The sequence below is a fragment of the Phyllobates terribilis genome, unplaced genomic scaffold (assembly GCF_046119375.1).
Source record: "Phyllobates terribilis strain yellow unplaced genomic scaffold, ASM4611937v1 Scaffold_3__8_contigs__length_932513732, whole genome shotgun sequence".
Classification (NCBI taxonomy): Eukaryota; Metazoa; Chordata; class Amphibia; order Anura; family Dendrobatidae; genus Phyllobates; species Phyllobates terribilis.
The window spans coordinates 555,155,394-555,173,514 of NW_027362763.1; the positions used below are offsets into that span (position 1 = coordinate 555,155,394).

The following is an 18,121-nucleotide window of genomic DNA, read 5'->3' on the forward strand; positions in this document are numbered from 1 at the left end:
CCTCATTTTTATATAGGCAAGACTAAGAAGGAATTTAGAAGGAGGGTTGGTGAGCACTTGGGTGATATTTGTCATAGTGGAGACACTCCATTAGCCAAACATATGAATAGGGTTCACCATGGTGAGTCCAAAGATATCTCATTTTGTGCCGTTGAGGTAGTAAAACCCAATACGAGGGGTGGGGGATGATCATAATAAATGCATTCTTAGAAATGAGTGCGTGGATCTTTAGATTGGATTCACTGACTCCAAAAAGGCCTGACTGAGCAACTTTCCTTTGCCTACTTTTTATGACACTTCTGACTCTATTATGTTATCCTTAACAATACTCGTCTTGCTACTAGGTTCCCTGAATATAGGGATCCTGTATCGCATATATTAATATCACATCTATCCAGATCTTTAGCATGTATATCATTCTGATCTTTATAGTGCCCACCATTTCTTTGCCCTATATCACACGCCCGCTTTTCTCCTTTTTTAGGTATCTTTCAATAATGCAGGTATATCATTAATAAAATTCCTTTTATCTATTTCGTTTTTTCTCCTAGCCACTATGAGACCTCTTTGCATACGGTTGTGCTTTCCTGCTTTAGAACGCACATCCTGGTTCTAGGATAACCTCACTGCGACTAGCAGTGCTTTCCAGCATGGGAAGGCACGGGCATACTTCTGAGCATACACATAATGTCCGCTGCGACTCAACGGCAGAGCGTTCCAGCGTGGAACGCACCTAGTATTTTCCGGTCATGCGCACTTTTGTTTTCACACATGTGCAATGGTCTGGCGCCTGTAGCGCTGTTGTCTTATATCAGATACCTCTAGGAGCTATTCTAAGCAGGCGCATGCGCAATATCATAGAATCATAGAATGGTAGAGTTGGAAGGGACCTCTTGGGTCATCTGGTCCAACCCCCTGCTCAAAGCAGGATTCACTAAATCATCCCAGACACACATCTGTCCAGCCTCTGTTTGAAGACGTCCATTGAAGGAGAACTCACCAGCTCTCGTGCCAGCCTGTTCCACTCATTGATCACCCTAACTGTCAAAAAGTTTTTTCTAATATCTAATCTGTGTCTCCTCCCATTCAGTTTCATCTCATTGCTTCTAGTCTTTCCTTGTGCAAATGAGAATAAAGATGATCCTTCTACAATGTGGCAGCCCTTGAGATATTTGTAGACAGCTATTAAGTCTCCTCTGTCTTCTTTTTTGCAAGCTAAACATTCCCAAATCCTGTAACCGTTCCTCATAGGACATGGTTTGCAGACCAGTCACCATTCTGGTCGCTCTTCTCTGAACTTGCTCCAGTTTGTCAATGTCTTTTTTTAAAATGTGGTGCCCAAAACTGGACACAGTATAATAGATGAGGTCTGACCAAAGAGGAGTAAAGTGCGATAATTACTTCACGTGATCTAGACTGTATGCTTCTGTTAATACATCCCAGAATTGTATTTGCCTTTTTTGCTGCTGTATCACACTGTTGACTCATGTTCAGTCTATGATCTATTAGTATACCTAAGTCTTTTTCACATGTACTGTTGCTTAGCTCTATTCCTCCCATTCTGTATATGCTTTTTTCATTTTTATTGTCCAGATGTAGTACTTGCCATTTTCCCTGTTAAAAACCATTCTGTTAGTTGCTGCCCACCGCTCCAGTTTATTTAGGTCTTTTTGAATCCTCTCTCTCTCTTCTCTAGTGTTAGCTATCCCTCCTAGCTTTGTGTCATCAGCAAATTTAATCAGTTTACCCTCAATTCCTTCGTCTAAATCATTGATAAAGATGTTGAACAATACAGGTCCCAGAACAGAGCCCTGTGGTACCCCACTTGAGACATTCATCCAACTGGATGTGCAATCATTTATGACCACTCTTTGAGTCCGATCACTAAGCCAGTTATGAATCCACCTAACCGTTGCCTTGTCCATTCCATACTTGGTCATTTTTTCAATAAGGCTGGTGTGAGATACTATATATACTACATCATTATTTGATATACTATATCATACAGCATTATGGGTTTGTTGACAATGTAGGTTTATTACTTTCTACGCCCACTACCATGCTCAGGGTTTGTAACGGTTATGGGCGTGATTACTAATCAAAGGCGGGCTATTTAATTTGGACATGCTTTTTTGAGCTGGACACACCATGTTAGGCATCCTGTTATAACTTTATATCGACCTCCTGCCGAACCGCATGGGGAAAATGCGTCGAGGCAGCTATTGAGGATATGTTTTGATATGTTCTTTACTTTTGTGCACTAATCTGCCCTTTATCTTATGACTTCTCTTATTACATGACTCTAGTGAACCCTGTTTACTGAGAACCACAGTTAATATGGTGGTATTTTTATTGACATATTCAAGTTGCTAGTGTTATTCAGGGCACCATAGGGACAACCGTCAAGGAGCGGGGGCGCCATCATCATTATACACTAGGGTGCCAACCTCCGCGGCTAGGCAGTATCCGATGCAAGGGACATAAGTAAGGGCAATTCAGCCCCTTTTGTTTGCCTGGATCTATCGCAGGACCTTTTATTAATCTAAACATCTACATGATATGTATCATAATCAGTGAGACTTGTATGTGTTGTCTAGTCTGATGATTTTAATGCATGCCTAAAAAACGATTGATTTTATAGGGTTTTCTTTTCTCATGTTGGCCTTCTATCTTTTGACCCCTGAGTCTTTAAACCATTTTCTGTGAGAAGCAGTTTAATCAGAAACATGCACACAAGTAGCCCACTGGAGGTTATTTTGCAGACTTGGGACATGTTCCTCCTCACATACAGAAGCAGACACCTGTCTTGCTTTTGGACTGATGTCTTTCTTTTTTGTGTAATGGCCTGTGTGTCCTGGCATCTGCTCCATACTCTTGAGACTGTGCTGAGAGACACCGCAAACCTTCTTGAGACGGAACGTATGGATGTGCCATTTTGCAGCCGCAGAACTACCAATGCAACGTGAATGGGCTGCAAGTACCACCTCTACAAGTAATGACAAGGACAATAGCAAAATGCACAACTAGAAAAGAATCAGTCAGGAAAGATATGGAGAGAGTAATTGTCTGTGGCCACCACATGTGAGGCAGTTTCTTTTTTGGGTGTTTTCTTACCATTGCCTCTTCAGTGCACCTGTTGTCCCTTTTGATTATATACCTTGCAGATAAAATTGATTCACAATCTCTCATGCTTCCTAACTGGAAAGATTAATATCTGACATTTAAAGGGACGTGCAGCCATTCAAGGGGCCTGGGACTCTCCACAAGCTTAAAACAAAGCCACACATTCACCTTCTCCTTCCCTCCAACCAGGACCAGCTGCCTATCACCACGCGACACCCAACCAAACCAACATTGACATGTTGAAAAACACCTAATCGGGGTCGAAACATTTGTCATTATTGGTCACGTTCACTAGAAGCACTTTATCTATTATGATTGGAGATTCGCTCTCCACGGATAATCTGTAATAAAATTTGCATCACTTGAATCTAGAGAGTTCAGTGAAAATTCTTTACTATATGGTCTAAGGGGTTGCATGCACCTTGAAAACCCAACTGTGTGCACGCCAATACTGGTAATGATGTTTAAAGGGAAACAGTCCGCTACCCTAGCCCCACAAAATCACCACCATGTCTGTATTGTATCCTATAGCTATGTAACAGAACTGTTATCTATATAACGGAAGGCAGGTCTTACAGCCTCCTTATACCACCAATGAAAGACAACCCAGTGGTGAATATGCGATCGAGTGCGAGTGTCAGCGCTATGTGAGAGCTGACACCCCGCAGCAACGCTCACGATCGGTGCTAGCACCGATCACGGGCTTTTAACCCCTGTGATAGCGCTGTCAATAGTGACAGCGACATCGCAGAGGGAGTTGGCTCCCTGTCTGCTGCCATCAGCACAACGCGATGTGATCACGTTATGCTGATGGTCTTAATGGTGACCCCCCCCCGCCCCCCCTGGTCCCAAGATGGCCACAGGTTCCTTCAGGCAGGTGGCCTGTCAGCACCTGCTCAGAAAGCAGGAGCTGAAACTCCTCCTTCCTGCCTGCCAGATGCTGATCTGATGCTCTGGAGTGCAGATGCATTGCAGAGTATTAAAGCGCCGATCAATGTGAAGCAGTAAAAAAAAAAAAATAATAATAATAATATTTTTTTTTCAAAAATCACAAAATAAAGAACACAAAAGAAAAAATATTAATCCAATAAATACATTGTTCTGTGTGAAAATAACCAAATATTTATTTTTTATTTATCGCTGCGCCCAGAACAACCTGACCTATAAAACTGTCCCACCTTCAGTGAAAAAAAAACACGGAATGGCATAAAAAAATGCCCAAAAAACAATTCCTGCAATGCTGGTTTTTGTTCGTTCTGCCTCTCAAAAATGGAATAGAAAACGATCAAAAGATGTAATTTGCCTTAAAAAGGTAACAATAAAAACATCAACTTTTCCCTCAAAAAACAAGCCATCACATGACTGTCGGCCGAAATATGGAAAAATTATAGCTATCAAAATATGCCGAAGCAAAAGATTGTTTTTGCAATAAAAAATGTCGTTTAGTGTGTGACAGCTGCTAATCATAAAAATCCAATGTAAATCTGGTATCGTGGTTATCGCACTGACTCGGAAAATAAAGTCGCCTAATCACTTATACCGTAGAAGGAACGGCGTAAAAAATAAATAAAACAAATTTTTCACCTTCTGTTGATTTTGTTCATTCTGCCTCCCAAAGATCGCAGTAAGACCCAGGTCACATTTATCCTGCGCTGAGCGCTTATACCGGGGTTTCTATGTAAATCTATGAAATACATGATTCAGACGGAAACCCCGGTGGAAGATTCCTTATAAAGAGGCAGATGAAGGCACTGTGGACACTCTCTGGCCTATGATCCGTCAGTGTCCGTCTTTTTATTAGGCATGAATAAAAGTGCCACCGGCCACAGTTTTGTGCATTTCTGAAAAGGACGACGCTGAACAGAGGCCAGACTGAGTCCAGAGTAACTCTGCTGCCTCATTATAGTGAATGGATGTCTCAGGGGTTTCATCTGAATTGCGTTACTCAGAGATTTAGATGGAAACCCCGATGTAACTGCTCAGCGTAGAACGCAAGATAAATGTGATTCCAAATGTTATGTAAAATATTCCCAATAAAAGCTTCAACTCCATTCACAAAAAAAGCAAGTACTCACTCAGATCCATCATCTCTTAACGGAAATATAGGGGGCTTCCACGTTACTGGTAGCACAAAGGCTCTGGAAAAACTAAATGGCTCCTCCTCCAAAAGAAATCCAGTGACTTCTGCGCTCCCAAATCCTAATGCCCCCCCCACCCTTCTGAGCTCCACAGTGTGCCTAAACCGCAGTTGGCGTCCACATGTTTGGCATTCCTGTAGCGATGAGAGCCCCCCTAATTTACGGGTGCATGTCTTCAAAAGCATGAGCTGGGTACAAAGTACTGGTCACTACAACGTACTAGTCACTACAACGGCAGTTTGCAATCTTCACTTGGCAACATCATCTGCTGCTTGTTTCTGGAAAACACACCATGGAGTCAGAATCGTCACTACACATGTAGATAAATTCCCAAAGGGGTATAATTTCCAAAATGGGGTCACTTGAGGGGGATTCTGCTCTTATACCACTTAGGGGCTCTGTATATGGAGTCCGCAAAGTATGCTAGGAAAATCTGCGCTCCAGGAGGCAAAAAGCACTCCGTCCCTCCAGAGTCTCGCCTTATAGCTAAGCAGTACTGCATAGCCACTTCTACATTCAGCAGAAATTGTGAGACTCATTTCTCTTTCCCCATGACGGCGGAGAGAGGGGATCCGCCCTTCAAGGACAGGAAACCTACAGATAAAAAGGGCGGCACCTCTCTACCGCATCAGTTGGTTTCCTGTCCTTGACAGGGACCTACGGATGAAAAATCCTGAAGAAACGAAGAAAGAAGATTTTACTTATCAGGCCCAACCAGTCCGACTCAGGCAGCGGGGGTTCCCTGCCTCGGCTGGTGCGGTGTCCTGAAGCGCCACAGCTGGGGTCAGCGGGCCTCCAGGGTGGCAGGGAGACGCGAAGCTGAGACGCAGTCTCCTGTGGCGTCGGTCCCAGGCGGTAAGTATAGGGGGTCCGGGGCTCGGGTTGGAGTAGGCCTGAGCCCTGGGCCCAAGGTACCTGGGCCTTGTGCAGCGCGCGCCCCGCATGCTTGCCGGATAGCGATTCGGCGTTTGGGCGGGTGCGCTCGCCGGAAGTGACGCCCAGGCGCCCAGAAGTGACGCGGCCGCAGATCCCTATGGGAGCGGCGCGTTCAAACGCGCGCGCGGGAAAGGCCTAACATGTAGGACACAGCGGTGCCCTGGCCAGAGGGGGGCGCTCCCCGCATCGGTGTTGGAGGGGGAGGGGGCGGTCCCCTGCATAGCTTAAATAGCCAGGGAAGCAATGGGAAAATGCTTCCTGGCATACGTTGAGTTCAGCAGTATTAGTGACCAGGAGGTGCAGCCCCTGCGCCCCCACTCACCATCGCCTCAGAGGAAACACACGAAAGGACCCTCCAGCGGCCCTCCGCGTCAACATACTCAAGGTGACGGAGGAAGCGGTCGGTCCGGCAGGTCTTCTCAGCGTGGCAAAGATTCCGGCACGGCATCAGCCTCGGCGAAAGACCCAGCTACCAGAGCAGGTTCCTCTTCAAATGCGGTATTCCCTCTCTTTCGTCTGGGCGGTAAGTGATCTTTGTGAAAGTTCACTTGTAACTTGAGCCCTCCCCCCCTCCCTTTTTTCTTCTTAGGGAAGGACGAGCACGGGGAAGTTTAAACACAGGGCCTGCGCACTTTGCGCAGCGGATCTACCCACCACATGGCAAAAGAGACTATGTAGCTCATGCATCGAGCAAACCATCTGTGAGGAGACCCCTAAGTTTGCTACCGAGCTCAGATCCCTGATAAAATCGCAAGTCGAAGATACCTTTAAATCCCTCCAAAAGGGGGGGAAGAAGCATAAAAAAACTAGGTACCTTTCCCCGGTGTCAGAGTCTAGTAAATCAGATGAGGAAGTTGCGGTATCTGAATCATCCTGTTCATCATCTGCTTCCTCATCTTCAGAGGACGGGGGTCGTAACTGTTTCCCTATAGACGGAACAATGGCTTAATCAAAGCAGTTAGGTCCACCATGGGGTTTGTAGACCCTCACCCCAAAAAGTCCATCCAAGAGATAATGTTCAGTGGCTTAGGTCAGAAAAGAAAGAGATCCTTCCCTCTTAATGATCAGGTACACGATCTGATTGAGAGAATGGAAGAAGCCAGAGAGGATAGGGTTGTTGGCCCCGAAAAGGAAATACCCCTTTGAGGACCCTGTATGCTCTTTCTGGAATAAAGCGCCAAAAATTGACATGGCGATAGCCAAAGCCTCTAAAAAATATTCCCTGCCGTTTGAAGACATGGGGGTACTCAAAGACCCTATGGACAAAAAAGCGGACTCCTTTCTGAAAGGAGCCTGGGAAGCGGCAGGGGGTGGGGGTTGAAACCTGCAGTGGCAGCCACTTGCACAGCCAGATCCTTGATGGTTTGGCTAGACCAGCTGGAATCTCAGCTAAAAGACCAGGCTTCAAGGGAGGATATTATAGGGGCCATCCCTGTGATGAAAGGCGCAGCGGGTTTTCTGGCAGACGCCTCAGCCGACTCTGTCAGACTGGCAGCCAGAGCAGGGAGTTTTTCAAATGCAGCTAGGTGGGCCCTATGGCCCAAATGCTGGCCAGGCGACCTCCAAACAAAATCCAAACTGTGCTCCATCCCATGTGAAGGGGAATTTTTGTTCGGATCTACCCTGGATGACATCCTGGATAAAGCCGGGGATGACAAAAAACGATTTCCAGTCCTCTCCAGTTCATCATTCAGGAAGGGTTTTCGGAGCAAAAAATTCATGCGAAGGAGGCCCCCCAAAGATCAGGATAGGTGGGAAGATAGGAGACAGAGGAAGGCCAAGGGGTTTATGTTCAACAGGCCCCTTAGTGACAACAAGAAGCCCGCCCAATGAAATGCAGCCCCAGGTGGGGGGAAGACTGCTCCATTTCCTCCCAGCCTGGGAAAAGATTTCAAATGTGGGCTGGATTTTGGGCCTGATAAAATCTGGGCTAAAACTCCAGTTCCTCTCCACTCCTCGAGGAAATTTCACAGTAACCCCCGTAAGGTCCTCAGTGGTAGAGCAGTTGTCTTTAGAACAGGAAGTCTTAGACCTAGTGGACAGAGCAGTCCTGCAGGAGGTCCCAGCTCAGGAGGCAAGCGAGGGTTTTTACTTCCCCCCCCCCCCCATTCCTCAGGAGAAAACCGGACGGTACACTCAGGACTATCGTGAACCTGAAGAAATTGAACAAGTTCTTGAATATACAACCTTTCAAGATGGAATCAATAAAAACTTGTGTGAAATTACAGTTTCCAGGCTGTTTCATGAAGGTCTTAGACCTAAAAGACACCTACTATCATGTCCCCATTCACAGAGACTACCAGAAATACCTGAGGGTAGCAATACCAATAAGGGGCACAATCAGACACTTTCAGTATGCGGCTCTTCCCTTCGGGTTAGCAATAGCCCCAAGAATCTTCACGAAAGTGGTGTCGGAAGTCATGGCTCATCTGAGGGAGAGGAACATCCTGATAGTCCCATACCTAGACGATCTACTGGTTATAGGCAACTCGTTCAGCCACTGCAAAGACCAGCTAGCAGTAGTCATGGATTCTTTGACTAGTTTGGGATGGCTTCTAAATCTAAAAAAATCCAGATTGGAGCCAGTTCAGCTGCAGGAATACTTAGGTATCCTGTTAGATTCAAGGAGTCAGGAATGCCGTCTTCCGGAAGGGCAAGTCCAAAATATGATAGCCCATGTGTCCTATGTGGAAAAGCATCCGGTTATGACACTAAGGGGAGTAATGTCCCTCCTAGGTTATATAACTGCCTGCATCCCGGGTGTCCGCTGGGCTCAGTTGCACACCAGGGTCTTACAATGGGAGATCTTGGGGGCGGAAAAATCTCTAAGAGGGCACTTAGAAGGTCGACTGACCTTATCCTCAAAAACTTTACTTTCCCTAACATGGTGGACAAAAGAAGAAAATCTAGGCTGGGGCGTCCCATGGACAATATCGGCACCCCAGATTCTGACGACAGATGCAAGCCCCAGGGGGTGGGGGGCTCATCTAGACGACCGAGTTGCTCAGGGGGTCTGGGCAAAGGGGGTGGAAGATTCTTCCTCCAACATGAAAGAACTTCTGGCAGTGAAGTATGGCCTCTTGGAATTTCTAAACGTGTTAAAAGATCACCACGTGAGAGTGTTCTCGGACAACCGGGTAGTGGTGGCATATCTAAATCACCAGGGGGGGTACCCGGTCCATCTCCCTTCTTCAGGCGTCAAGCTCCATCCTCCACATAGCAGAGAGAAATTTAGAGTCCTTATCAGCTCTGCACATAAAAGGGTCAATGAACGTCACGGCGGACTTCCTAAGTCGGACCCAGTTGAGACAGGGCGAATGGGAGCTGAACCAGCTAGTGTTCAAAAAGATCACGAGGGCTTGGGGAATCCCATGTATAGACCTATTCGCCAACTGGAAAAACAAAAAGGTGGACACGTTTTGCTCGATCGACCCCAGGGGGAACCCAGTAGCACTAGACACTTTTTTGATTCCATGGGACCACCAGCTAGTATATGCCTTTCCTCCGATTGCTCTCATTCCGGCAGTTCTGAGGAATATCAGGGAAGACGAGGCTAATGTGATCCTGATCGCCCCCTTCTGGCCAAGAAGGCCTTGGTTTTCCTGGCTGAGGATCATGTCCGTCTCCGACCCCTGGGTCCTTCCGGAAGTTCCGGACCTGCTGTCTCAGGGTCCAGTACTCCACCCGCAGGTAACAAACCTGCACTTGACAGCTTGGAATTTGAGAGGTCACTCTTGAGGGATAAAGGGTTTTCCCCCAATCTAATCTCTACCTTGCTGCAGAGTAGGAAACCTGTAACTACTAGGCTCTACGGGAAAACTTGGAAGAAATTCCTTTCCTTTGCAGGTACGGATATAGTAGGGGAGGCCCCCGTGGTTACCATCCTGGAGTTCCTTCAGAGGGGGTTGGAGCTGGGGTTGGCCACGAGCACGCTGAAGGTTCAGGTAGCAGCTCTGGGAGCCCTGTATAACTGCAACCTGGCAAGGGATAGATGGGTCTCCAGGTTCATCAGGGCATCTCATAGATCCAGACCCATCCCCTCCCGGAAGGCTCCTCCGTGGGATTTAAATCTTGTTCTTTCAGCCCTGACCAGAGGCCCCTTTGAACCACTAGGGGAAGCGTCCCTTAAAATCTTGTCCCTTAAGACGTCCCTTCTGGTAGCCCTCACCTCGGCTCGCCGCATTAGTGATATCCGCGGGACCCCCCTTTACGCAGATTCTAGACGACAGAGTGACGCTTAGGACCGACCCAGCGTACCTTCCTAAGGTGGGATCCTTTTTTCACAGGTCACAGGAGGTCACTCTCCCTTCCTTCTGCGCAGCCCCAAAAAACAAGGGGGAAGAGGCCCTTCACGCCTTGGACGTCAGGAGGTGCATTATTCAATATTTAGAGGCCACACGGGAGTGTAGGAAGGACAGGGCTCTTTTTGTGTGCTTCCAGGGATCTCTGAAGGGTCCGAAAGCTTCCAAGGGAACCCTGGCGAGGTGGATAAGGGAAGCCATTTCCCTGGCTTATTCCTCAAGCTGGGAAACAGCGCCAGTGGGCCTAAGGGCTCACTCGACGAGGGCAGTGGCAGCCTCCTGGGCGGAGAAGGCCGGAGCTTCAGTCGAACAGATATGTAGAGCGGCGACCTGGTCTTCTCCCTCCACGTTCTTTAAACACTACCGGCTGGATCTAACATCGTCTTCAGATCTTACCTTTGGCAGAAGGGTTCTGGAAGCGGTGGTCCCTCCCTAATCTTCACTGCTCTGCAATCTCTCCGTGGTGCCGTCATGGGGAAAGAGAAAGAGTAGTTACTTACCGGTAACGAAATTTCTCTTAACCCATGACGGCACCCGTACATTCCCTCCCCTTTTTTTCTTACACATGGGTGTGCACAATCGTTACTACCTGTTTGTTTAGTCACAGGGTGTGTCTAAAAAAATAAATAAAAAATACATATATAATATATATAAATAAAAATGCCATATTTGGTGTTACTAACCTGGCGGTCCTCTCGGTGCTCTGTAAACCAACTGATGCGGGAGAGAGATGCCGCCCTTTTTATCTGTAGGTTTCCTGTCCTTGAAGGGCGGATCCCCTCTCTCCGTGGTGCCGTCATGAGTTCCGAGAAATTTCGTTACCGGTAAGTAACTACTCTTTTGCTGGCATTTTTACCCATTTTCCAGTGTGAAAATTTAAAATCTGGGGCTAAAACAAAATTTTGGTGGTAAAAATGTAATTATTTTTTCTTCACTGCCCAATGTTATAAAATGCTATGACACACCTGTGGTGTCAATATGATCTCCTAGATTAATTCATTGAGAGGTGTAGTTTGTAAAATGGTGTCACTTATGGGGGTTTCCACTGTTTAGACACATCAGGGGCTCTCCAAATGCAACATGGCGTCCACTAATTATTCCAGCAAATTTTGCATTCAAAAAGTCTAATGGCGTTCCTTCACTTCCAAGCCCTGCCATGCGCCCAAACAGTTTTCCTCCACATATTGGGTATCTACACGCTCAGGAGAAATTGCACAACAAATTGTATGGTGCAATTTCTCATTTTACCCTTATGAAAATACAAAATTTGAGGCTAAAAAAACATTTTTGTGGAAAAAATGTGTTTTTTTATTTATTTTCACGGCTCAACGTTCTAAACTTCTGTGAAGCACCTGGGGGTTCAAGGTGCTCGCCACAGATCTAGATAAGTTCCCTGAGGGGTCTAGTTTCCAAAATTGTGTCACTTGTGGGGGGTTTCCACTGTTTACGCACATCAGGGCTTTCCAAACGTGACATGGCATCTGCTAATTATTCCAGAAAATTTTACATTCAAAAAGTCTACCGTATTCCCAAACAGTGGTTTTTCCCAACGTATTGGGTATCTGTGTGCTCAGGAGAAATTGCACAACAAATTTGGAGTCCATTTTCTCCTGTTACCCTTGTGAAAGTAAAAAAATGGGTCTAAAGTAAAATTTTTGTGATAAAAAGTTAAATGCTCATTGTTTACTTCCACATTCCAAAAATTCCTATGAAGCACCTGAAGGGTTAATAAACTGCTTGAATGTGGTTTTGAGTATCTTGAGGGGTGCAGCTTTTGGAATAGTGTCACTTTTTTAAGTATTTTCTGTCACATTACACCCCTCAAAGTCCCTCAAATGTGATGTGGTCCTTAAAAAAATGGTTTTATAAATTAGGTTGTAAAAATGAGAAATCGCTGGTCAACGTTTAACCCTTAACTTCCTAACAAAAAAAAATTGTTTCCAAAATTGTGCTGATGTAAAGTAGACATATGGGAAATGCTATGTATTAACTATTTTGTGTGACATAACTCCCTGATTTAAGGGCATAAAAATTAAAATGTGAAAAATTTCAAAATTCTAAATTTTTTGCCAATTTTTTTTCAGAAATAAATGCCAGACACATCAAATAAATTTTACCACTATCATGAAGTACAATATGTCACGAAGAAACAATCTCAGAATCACCGTGATTCCAGACTTGTTACCTCAAAGTGACACTGATCAGAATTTAAAAAAAATAATAAAAAAAAAAAAAAAAAAAATGGCCTGGTCAGGAAGGTGAAAATAGGGTGAAGGGGTTAAAATTTTAAGCAATTTTTCATTTATTTTCTTTTTTTTTTTCAAGGAAATTTACAAAACTTATTTTTTAGGAACCTACAGTTTTTAAGTGACTTTGGGGGACCTATATATTGGAAAACCTCCAAATATATCGTATATACTCCAGTATAAGCCAACCCTCGTATAAGCCAAAGTATCTAATTTTACCATAGAAAACTGGGAAAACTTATTGACTCGAGTATAAGCCTAGGGTGGGAAATGCAGCAACTACTGGTAAATTTCCCCAATCCTGGTATGCATGGCCCCCTCATCCCCAATCCTGGTATGTATGGCATCCCTCATCCCCCAATCCTGGTATGTATGGCCCCATCACTGCACACATAAAAAAACAAAACACTTATACTCGCCTTCTTTCCTCACCTCTGCTCCAGCGTTGCGTCCTGTTCTGCTTCAGCAGCTCATATCAGCATCCGAGCAGCGCATGGCGTCACTGCCATGTGCTCTCAGACGCTGATGTGAGCTGCCGGCACATTCACTCCTCTCCACGCCAGGACTATGGGCATGGAGAAGAGTGAATATGCATTCTCTTTAGTAGCGGGCACTGCCAGCAGGAGCTGCGGCTCAGCGCTCCTCTGTGCCCTGCTGTGCTGCTAAAGAGAATGAATATTCATTCTTCTCCACACCCATGGGAGTGGAGAAGAGGGAATATTAATCTCCCTTTAGCAGCGGGCACACGTGGAAGCTGCAGCAGCGGCTGCTGCCTTTCCTCGCTCCTCCACAACCCCCCCCCACTATACACCAACGGAATTTCTATATACTCGACTATAAGCCGAGGGGGGGGGCTTTTTCAGCACAAAAAATGTGCTGAAAAACTTGGCTTATACACCAGTATATATGGTAATATTTTAAAAACACCCATCAACGTATTCAAAACTGCTGTCAGGTAGTTTATTAACTCTTCAGGTGCTTTTCAGGAATTAATGAAAAATGGCATGACCGGAATAAAAATTGTGTTGCCAACTTATGAACTGGTCACTATGGCTGGCAGACTCTAAGGCTATGTTCACACATGTTGGGTTTCTTCAGCGTCACAAGTCTGTAGCAAAACCAAACTCTCGCAGGAAATCGGCTGTGTCAAAAACGCCTTTGTGTGTTTTTTCAGCGTTTTTTTCACTGTCCTTCTGTCTCTATTTATGCATGTACGTAAAGTTCTGTGAAAAAAAAATTCTCATTCTGGTTTTGGCATAGTAGGGGAGGTGAATTGTTCAGGAATAGTTTAGACACTGGCAATGCATTGAGTTTGTATGACACTATTTACTTTCATACTATTTGGTCTACCATTCAGTTGCACAGGCATTCTTCAATTTCACACCTCCCTGGGCCACAGGTATTGTTCAATCTCACATGTAACTCAGCTAATATTTACACTGTACAAATCACAAATTTAGTTAAACTCTCCTAATACAAATAACCAACTCGGTGACCAAGACAAGATGGAAAAATCACAAAAAGAGTTTCACATACTGCTGTACTTGGTTATTTTCACTAAAAACACAGCAACACCTGATAGCTATGTTCACACCATGTTTTTTTTCAGTGTTTTTTCACTACTCATTAGTTCCAATGGGTGAAAAACGCGGAAAAAAAATGCTGAAAGAAGCGACATGCTCTATTTTCCAAAAACCCAACCAAGGCACAAAATGCGCAACGACAAAAAAAAAAAAAAATGTGTGAACAGAGAATTCTGGTTTCTCATAGACTTTGCTGGTACTGCAAAATGCAGCTGAAAATTTGCATAAAAATCTGCAGCAAAAAAAGCTGAAAAACCCAACATGTGTGAACATAGCCTAAGGCTGTTATTTGGCTGTGAATTGCCATGGCAATGATCCGGACCACACAATCATGATCTCAGGGTGCCGATGGGGATAAAGAGGGAGCCCCCACCCTCTGTTAACCATCTAGATGCAGTAGTCACTATTGACAGCTGCATCTAAGGGGTTAAACCGCCATGGTTGGTGCCAACACTGATTGTGACTGATGCAGCAGGGTGTCGGCTGTAGTGTAGTGGGGGATGCTATTCTCTTATATCTCAGTTCATTTAAAAAGGCGTATTGGTGGTCACTAAGAGTTTAAGAGAAACATTGATTTCTCTGGAATATCACATCTAATCGCAGATATCATTTTTTTCAGCTCCCTATGACCTACATGCTCATGTAGATGGCTTGGGAGGGTCAATCCCACTGACAGATAGATAAATCCATTGACAAACAGTATTACTTCATCTGTTAGAAACCGGCCAAATCCTACAAAGTCAGGTTTTCACACATAAATGAATTCAATGATCCACTTTTGTTATAGTGTCCATTAGAAGGAATGCGTAGTAAATTACTATAGCCTCTACTTTTCCAGTATTGGTACGTGCTGAAAAGTATCAGTGTGTGTGTGTGTCTTTTATATACGTTGGCATAGCTATGAGTTTGATGACCCATAGAATAAAATGGTTTTGTTTGTTTTGTAATGCACAGTGAACGCCCTAAATTTATTTTTAAAAAGTTAATGGATAAATTATATACATACGACAATTGTGCTGCTAATATAGACAATTCATCCTCTCAATAAAAGCTAGCTGTCATACTGCTATGTGAATTAAAAAAAAAAGTGTTGTGACTCCAAGACTGCAGCAATGCAAAAATGAGGGGAAAAAACTGCATTCTAATTAAGTAAACGTGCCCATAGCGTGTTTCGATTATTATTCATATTTTATTTTACAGGTGGACTCTGCAAGCCAGTGATTTCAAGGACTCCCCTCTTTTTGTTCCTTTAATTCTCGACAGCAGCGACACAAAGAAGGCACCCCAAGAAACGGGAAATATCTCATGAATGTGAATTCTACAGTTTGTCAGGGTTCAGTGTTAGCGATTGGATTTCCTGCATCCAACTGTGATCTTTAAGCTGCCAGATTAAAAGCCTCTTAAGTGTTTTGATTGTAGGCGCATCTCAAGAGACTGATATACTGTACACCTAGAAGAACACATGGGAAACAGACTCTTATTATATTGGCCATGGTTGACAGAGGCCTCTAAACACTACAACCAGGCCATCACTTACACTGCATTTGGTTCTCTGCAGTCTACTCACTTGTATGAAAATTTAAAAATAAAAACAGAAGAAAAAAAACACAACCTTTCATTTTAAGGACATTTTTCAAGAACTGTTGATGGTTTGACAACAAATTTGTGTCACTTGAGCCTGTTACAGTCTTATCTAACCATAAATATAATTCTTTAAAATATTCTATTTTAAGAAATGTTTGATTTATATTCATTTTAAAGCATCTCATTTATGAAAAGGTTCTATTTATAAGTTTTAATCAAAAGAATCTCATATTTGATTATTTTAGTACATAGTTTTGAGGAATGTTAGGGTATTTAAAAGATTAAAGTTCAAGAGCTTTCTATGCCATGGGTTTTTAAAACTGGAAAATAGTATTGGTGTGATGTCTAAAACAATAGCTTTAATTTAATTTGCAGTTCTTTGGGATCCAGGTTTTATTCACCCGTGCATTTTTTTTGTTTTATATTTTATTAATAGTTTGAAAATCGATCATGAAATCAATGCATATTTGACCAGAAACCAATTTGGTTATATTACATAGTTAAGGGTATGTGCATATTCTCCATTGTCAGGAAAATGGCATATCAGCAACCCTGTAATATAAATGGGTGTCCCAATTCCTCAGGAACATGCAACGACAGGCCATATTCCAGTGTAAGTTTTTTCACCATAAGTTAGATATGGCAAACCATAAAACTGTTTATCTAAAATCTTAGAAGCTAAATAACCAAACTGATTTATTTTTGCTTTTACAATGCACTTAATCATTTTATGGTGTCAAGCAAAATCACATGGTGAATATCCTTAATAAACACATTTGTATATTCAAGGGAATTTGTTTCCTGCTACTTTTTGTCAGTTTGTGCAATACGCTATGCAAATTGTCTCTTCAGACAGGAAGATGACTTGAACTCTAGTGCCAGCTATTGGAAGTAACAATCCTACATTCTCCACAAGGAGAAACCTTACCCCTTAGATCCCAATCTTAACCAGTGCAAGTCAAATCAGGTCTTGCACTGACAAGGGGCAATATCCTGAAACAGTGTCTGCAAATTGGGATTCTAGTTTGGCTTTTATCCTAAGTCATATTGCAAGGCTCGTTTAAAGGGTCAATATTGACTTGTAAGATTTCTACTTCCAGTAGGTGGCACGAGAGTTCAAGTCCTCTTCCTATCTGAGGAGACAATTTACATATTTAATTTCCCAGAGGAGCATGCAAGGTGTTTAAGTCTCCTCATACTGGCATGCCAGACCTGATTTGTCACTCTTCAAAAGGAGAAACCTTACCCCTTAGATTACAATACGCTATGGAAGACTATATAATTGATGTGGAAAACTGAGACCAACAACCTGTCCTTGTCTATATATAGGCAGAATAATTTGCAGGAAAGGGTTAGAAATCGCCATGACTGAGGGCTCAAAGGGAAGGAAGTCACATTGGAATTATAAATTACTTGAAGTGAGTCTATATAACGTTGGGTTTCATGAGGTCACCTTGATCCAGTGACAGGACCAGTAACTGATGAGATTTCATTTAGAACCTGTTAATGCTCACTTGAAGTGTCAAAATCTAACAGAAGTCTAATTGAACCATGAGTCTTAGGAACTGAAGAGATTCAAATAAAACAATTGAAAACAATAGGGACAGAGTTACCCCGACCCTGGGGATAGAGAGCATAAATACCTTACAAAAAAAACAAACCCTGAGACCAAGTTCACCTCTCAAACCAAATCATCTTCTACAGGAGCAATTCATATACCCTCTTACCGACCATTCAATAACAGGACTTGAGTGGGGGAAAAGGGGTGTACACAGAAGAAGAGTTGTAAGTGTTAAGCTTCATTTACAATGCAAGATGATCATGAATGAGCTCTGTTTAAAAATGCCTGTTTCATGATTATCTTGCTGTGTAAACGGGCTGCCGATCACCGGATGAACGAGCAAAATTCTCGTTCTTTGGGAAAAAGATCATCACTCTCCGCATGCATCATTCTATATAAACAGGCCTCGCACTGCTGAGAACTATGGCAACCTATGCGGACTGAGTGATCTAGTATTGTTGCTTTGGTCTGCCTGTGTAAACGGGCATTTAAACAACCGCTGATAGTTAAAAGTTTACCGATCGGCGACCGTATAGTGCCATATGACTGTCAATGTAAAGGAACCTTTATACTTAGGAGCCAATAAAAGAGTGCCAGGAAGGCTTGTGCTTAAAGTAAAGTCTTCAACAGAAAGAGCATTTGTTTTTGT

At 43.7% G+C, this 18,121-nt stretch overlaps 1 protein-coding gene across 3 annotated transcripts in view; it reads left to right on the top strand.

The window, feature by feature from the left end:
- The window catches only part of GINM1 (glycosylated integral membrane protein 1), a 59,127-nt gene extending 42,423 nt beyond the window's left edge, over window positions 1-16,704 (top strand). For all 3 annotated transcript variants that reach the window (XM_073671401.1, XM_073671402.1, XM_073671400.1), the window contains one exon: window positions 15,528-16,704. In XM_073671401.1, coding sequence (XP_073527502.1) covers window positions 15,528-15,636 — 109 coding nt within the window. In that variant the 3' untranslated portion in view covers window positions 15,637-16,704. The remainder of the gene's footprint in view (window positions 1-15,527) is intronic.
- Window positions 16,705-18,121: the final 1,417 nt, after the last annotated feature.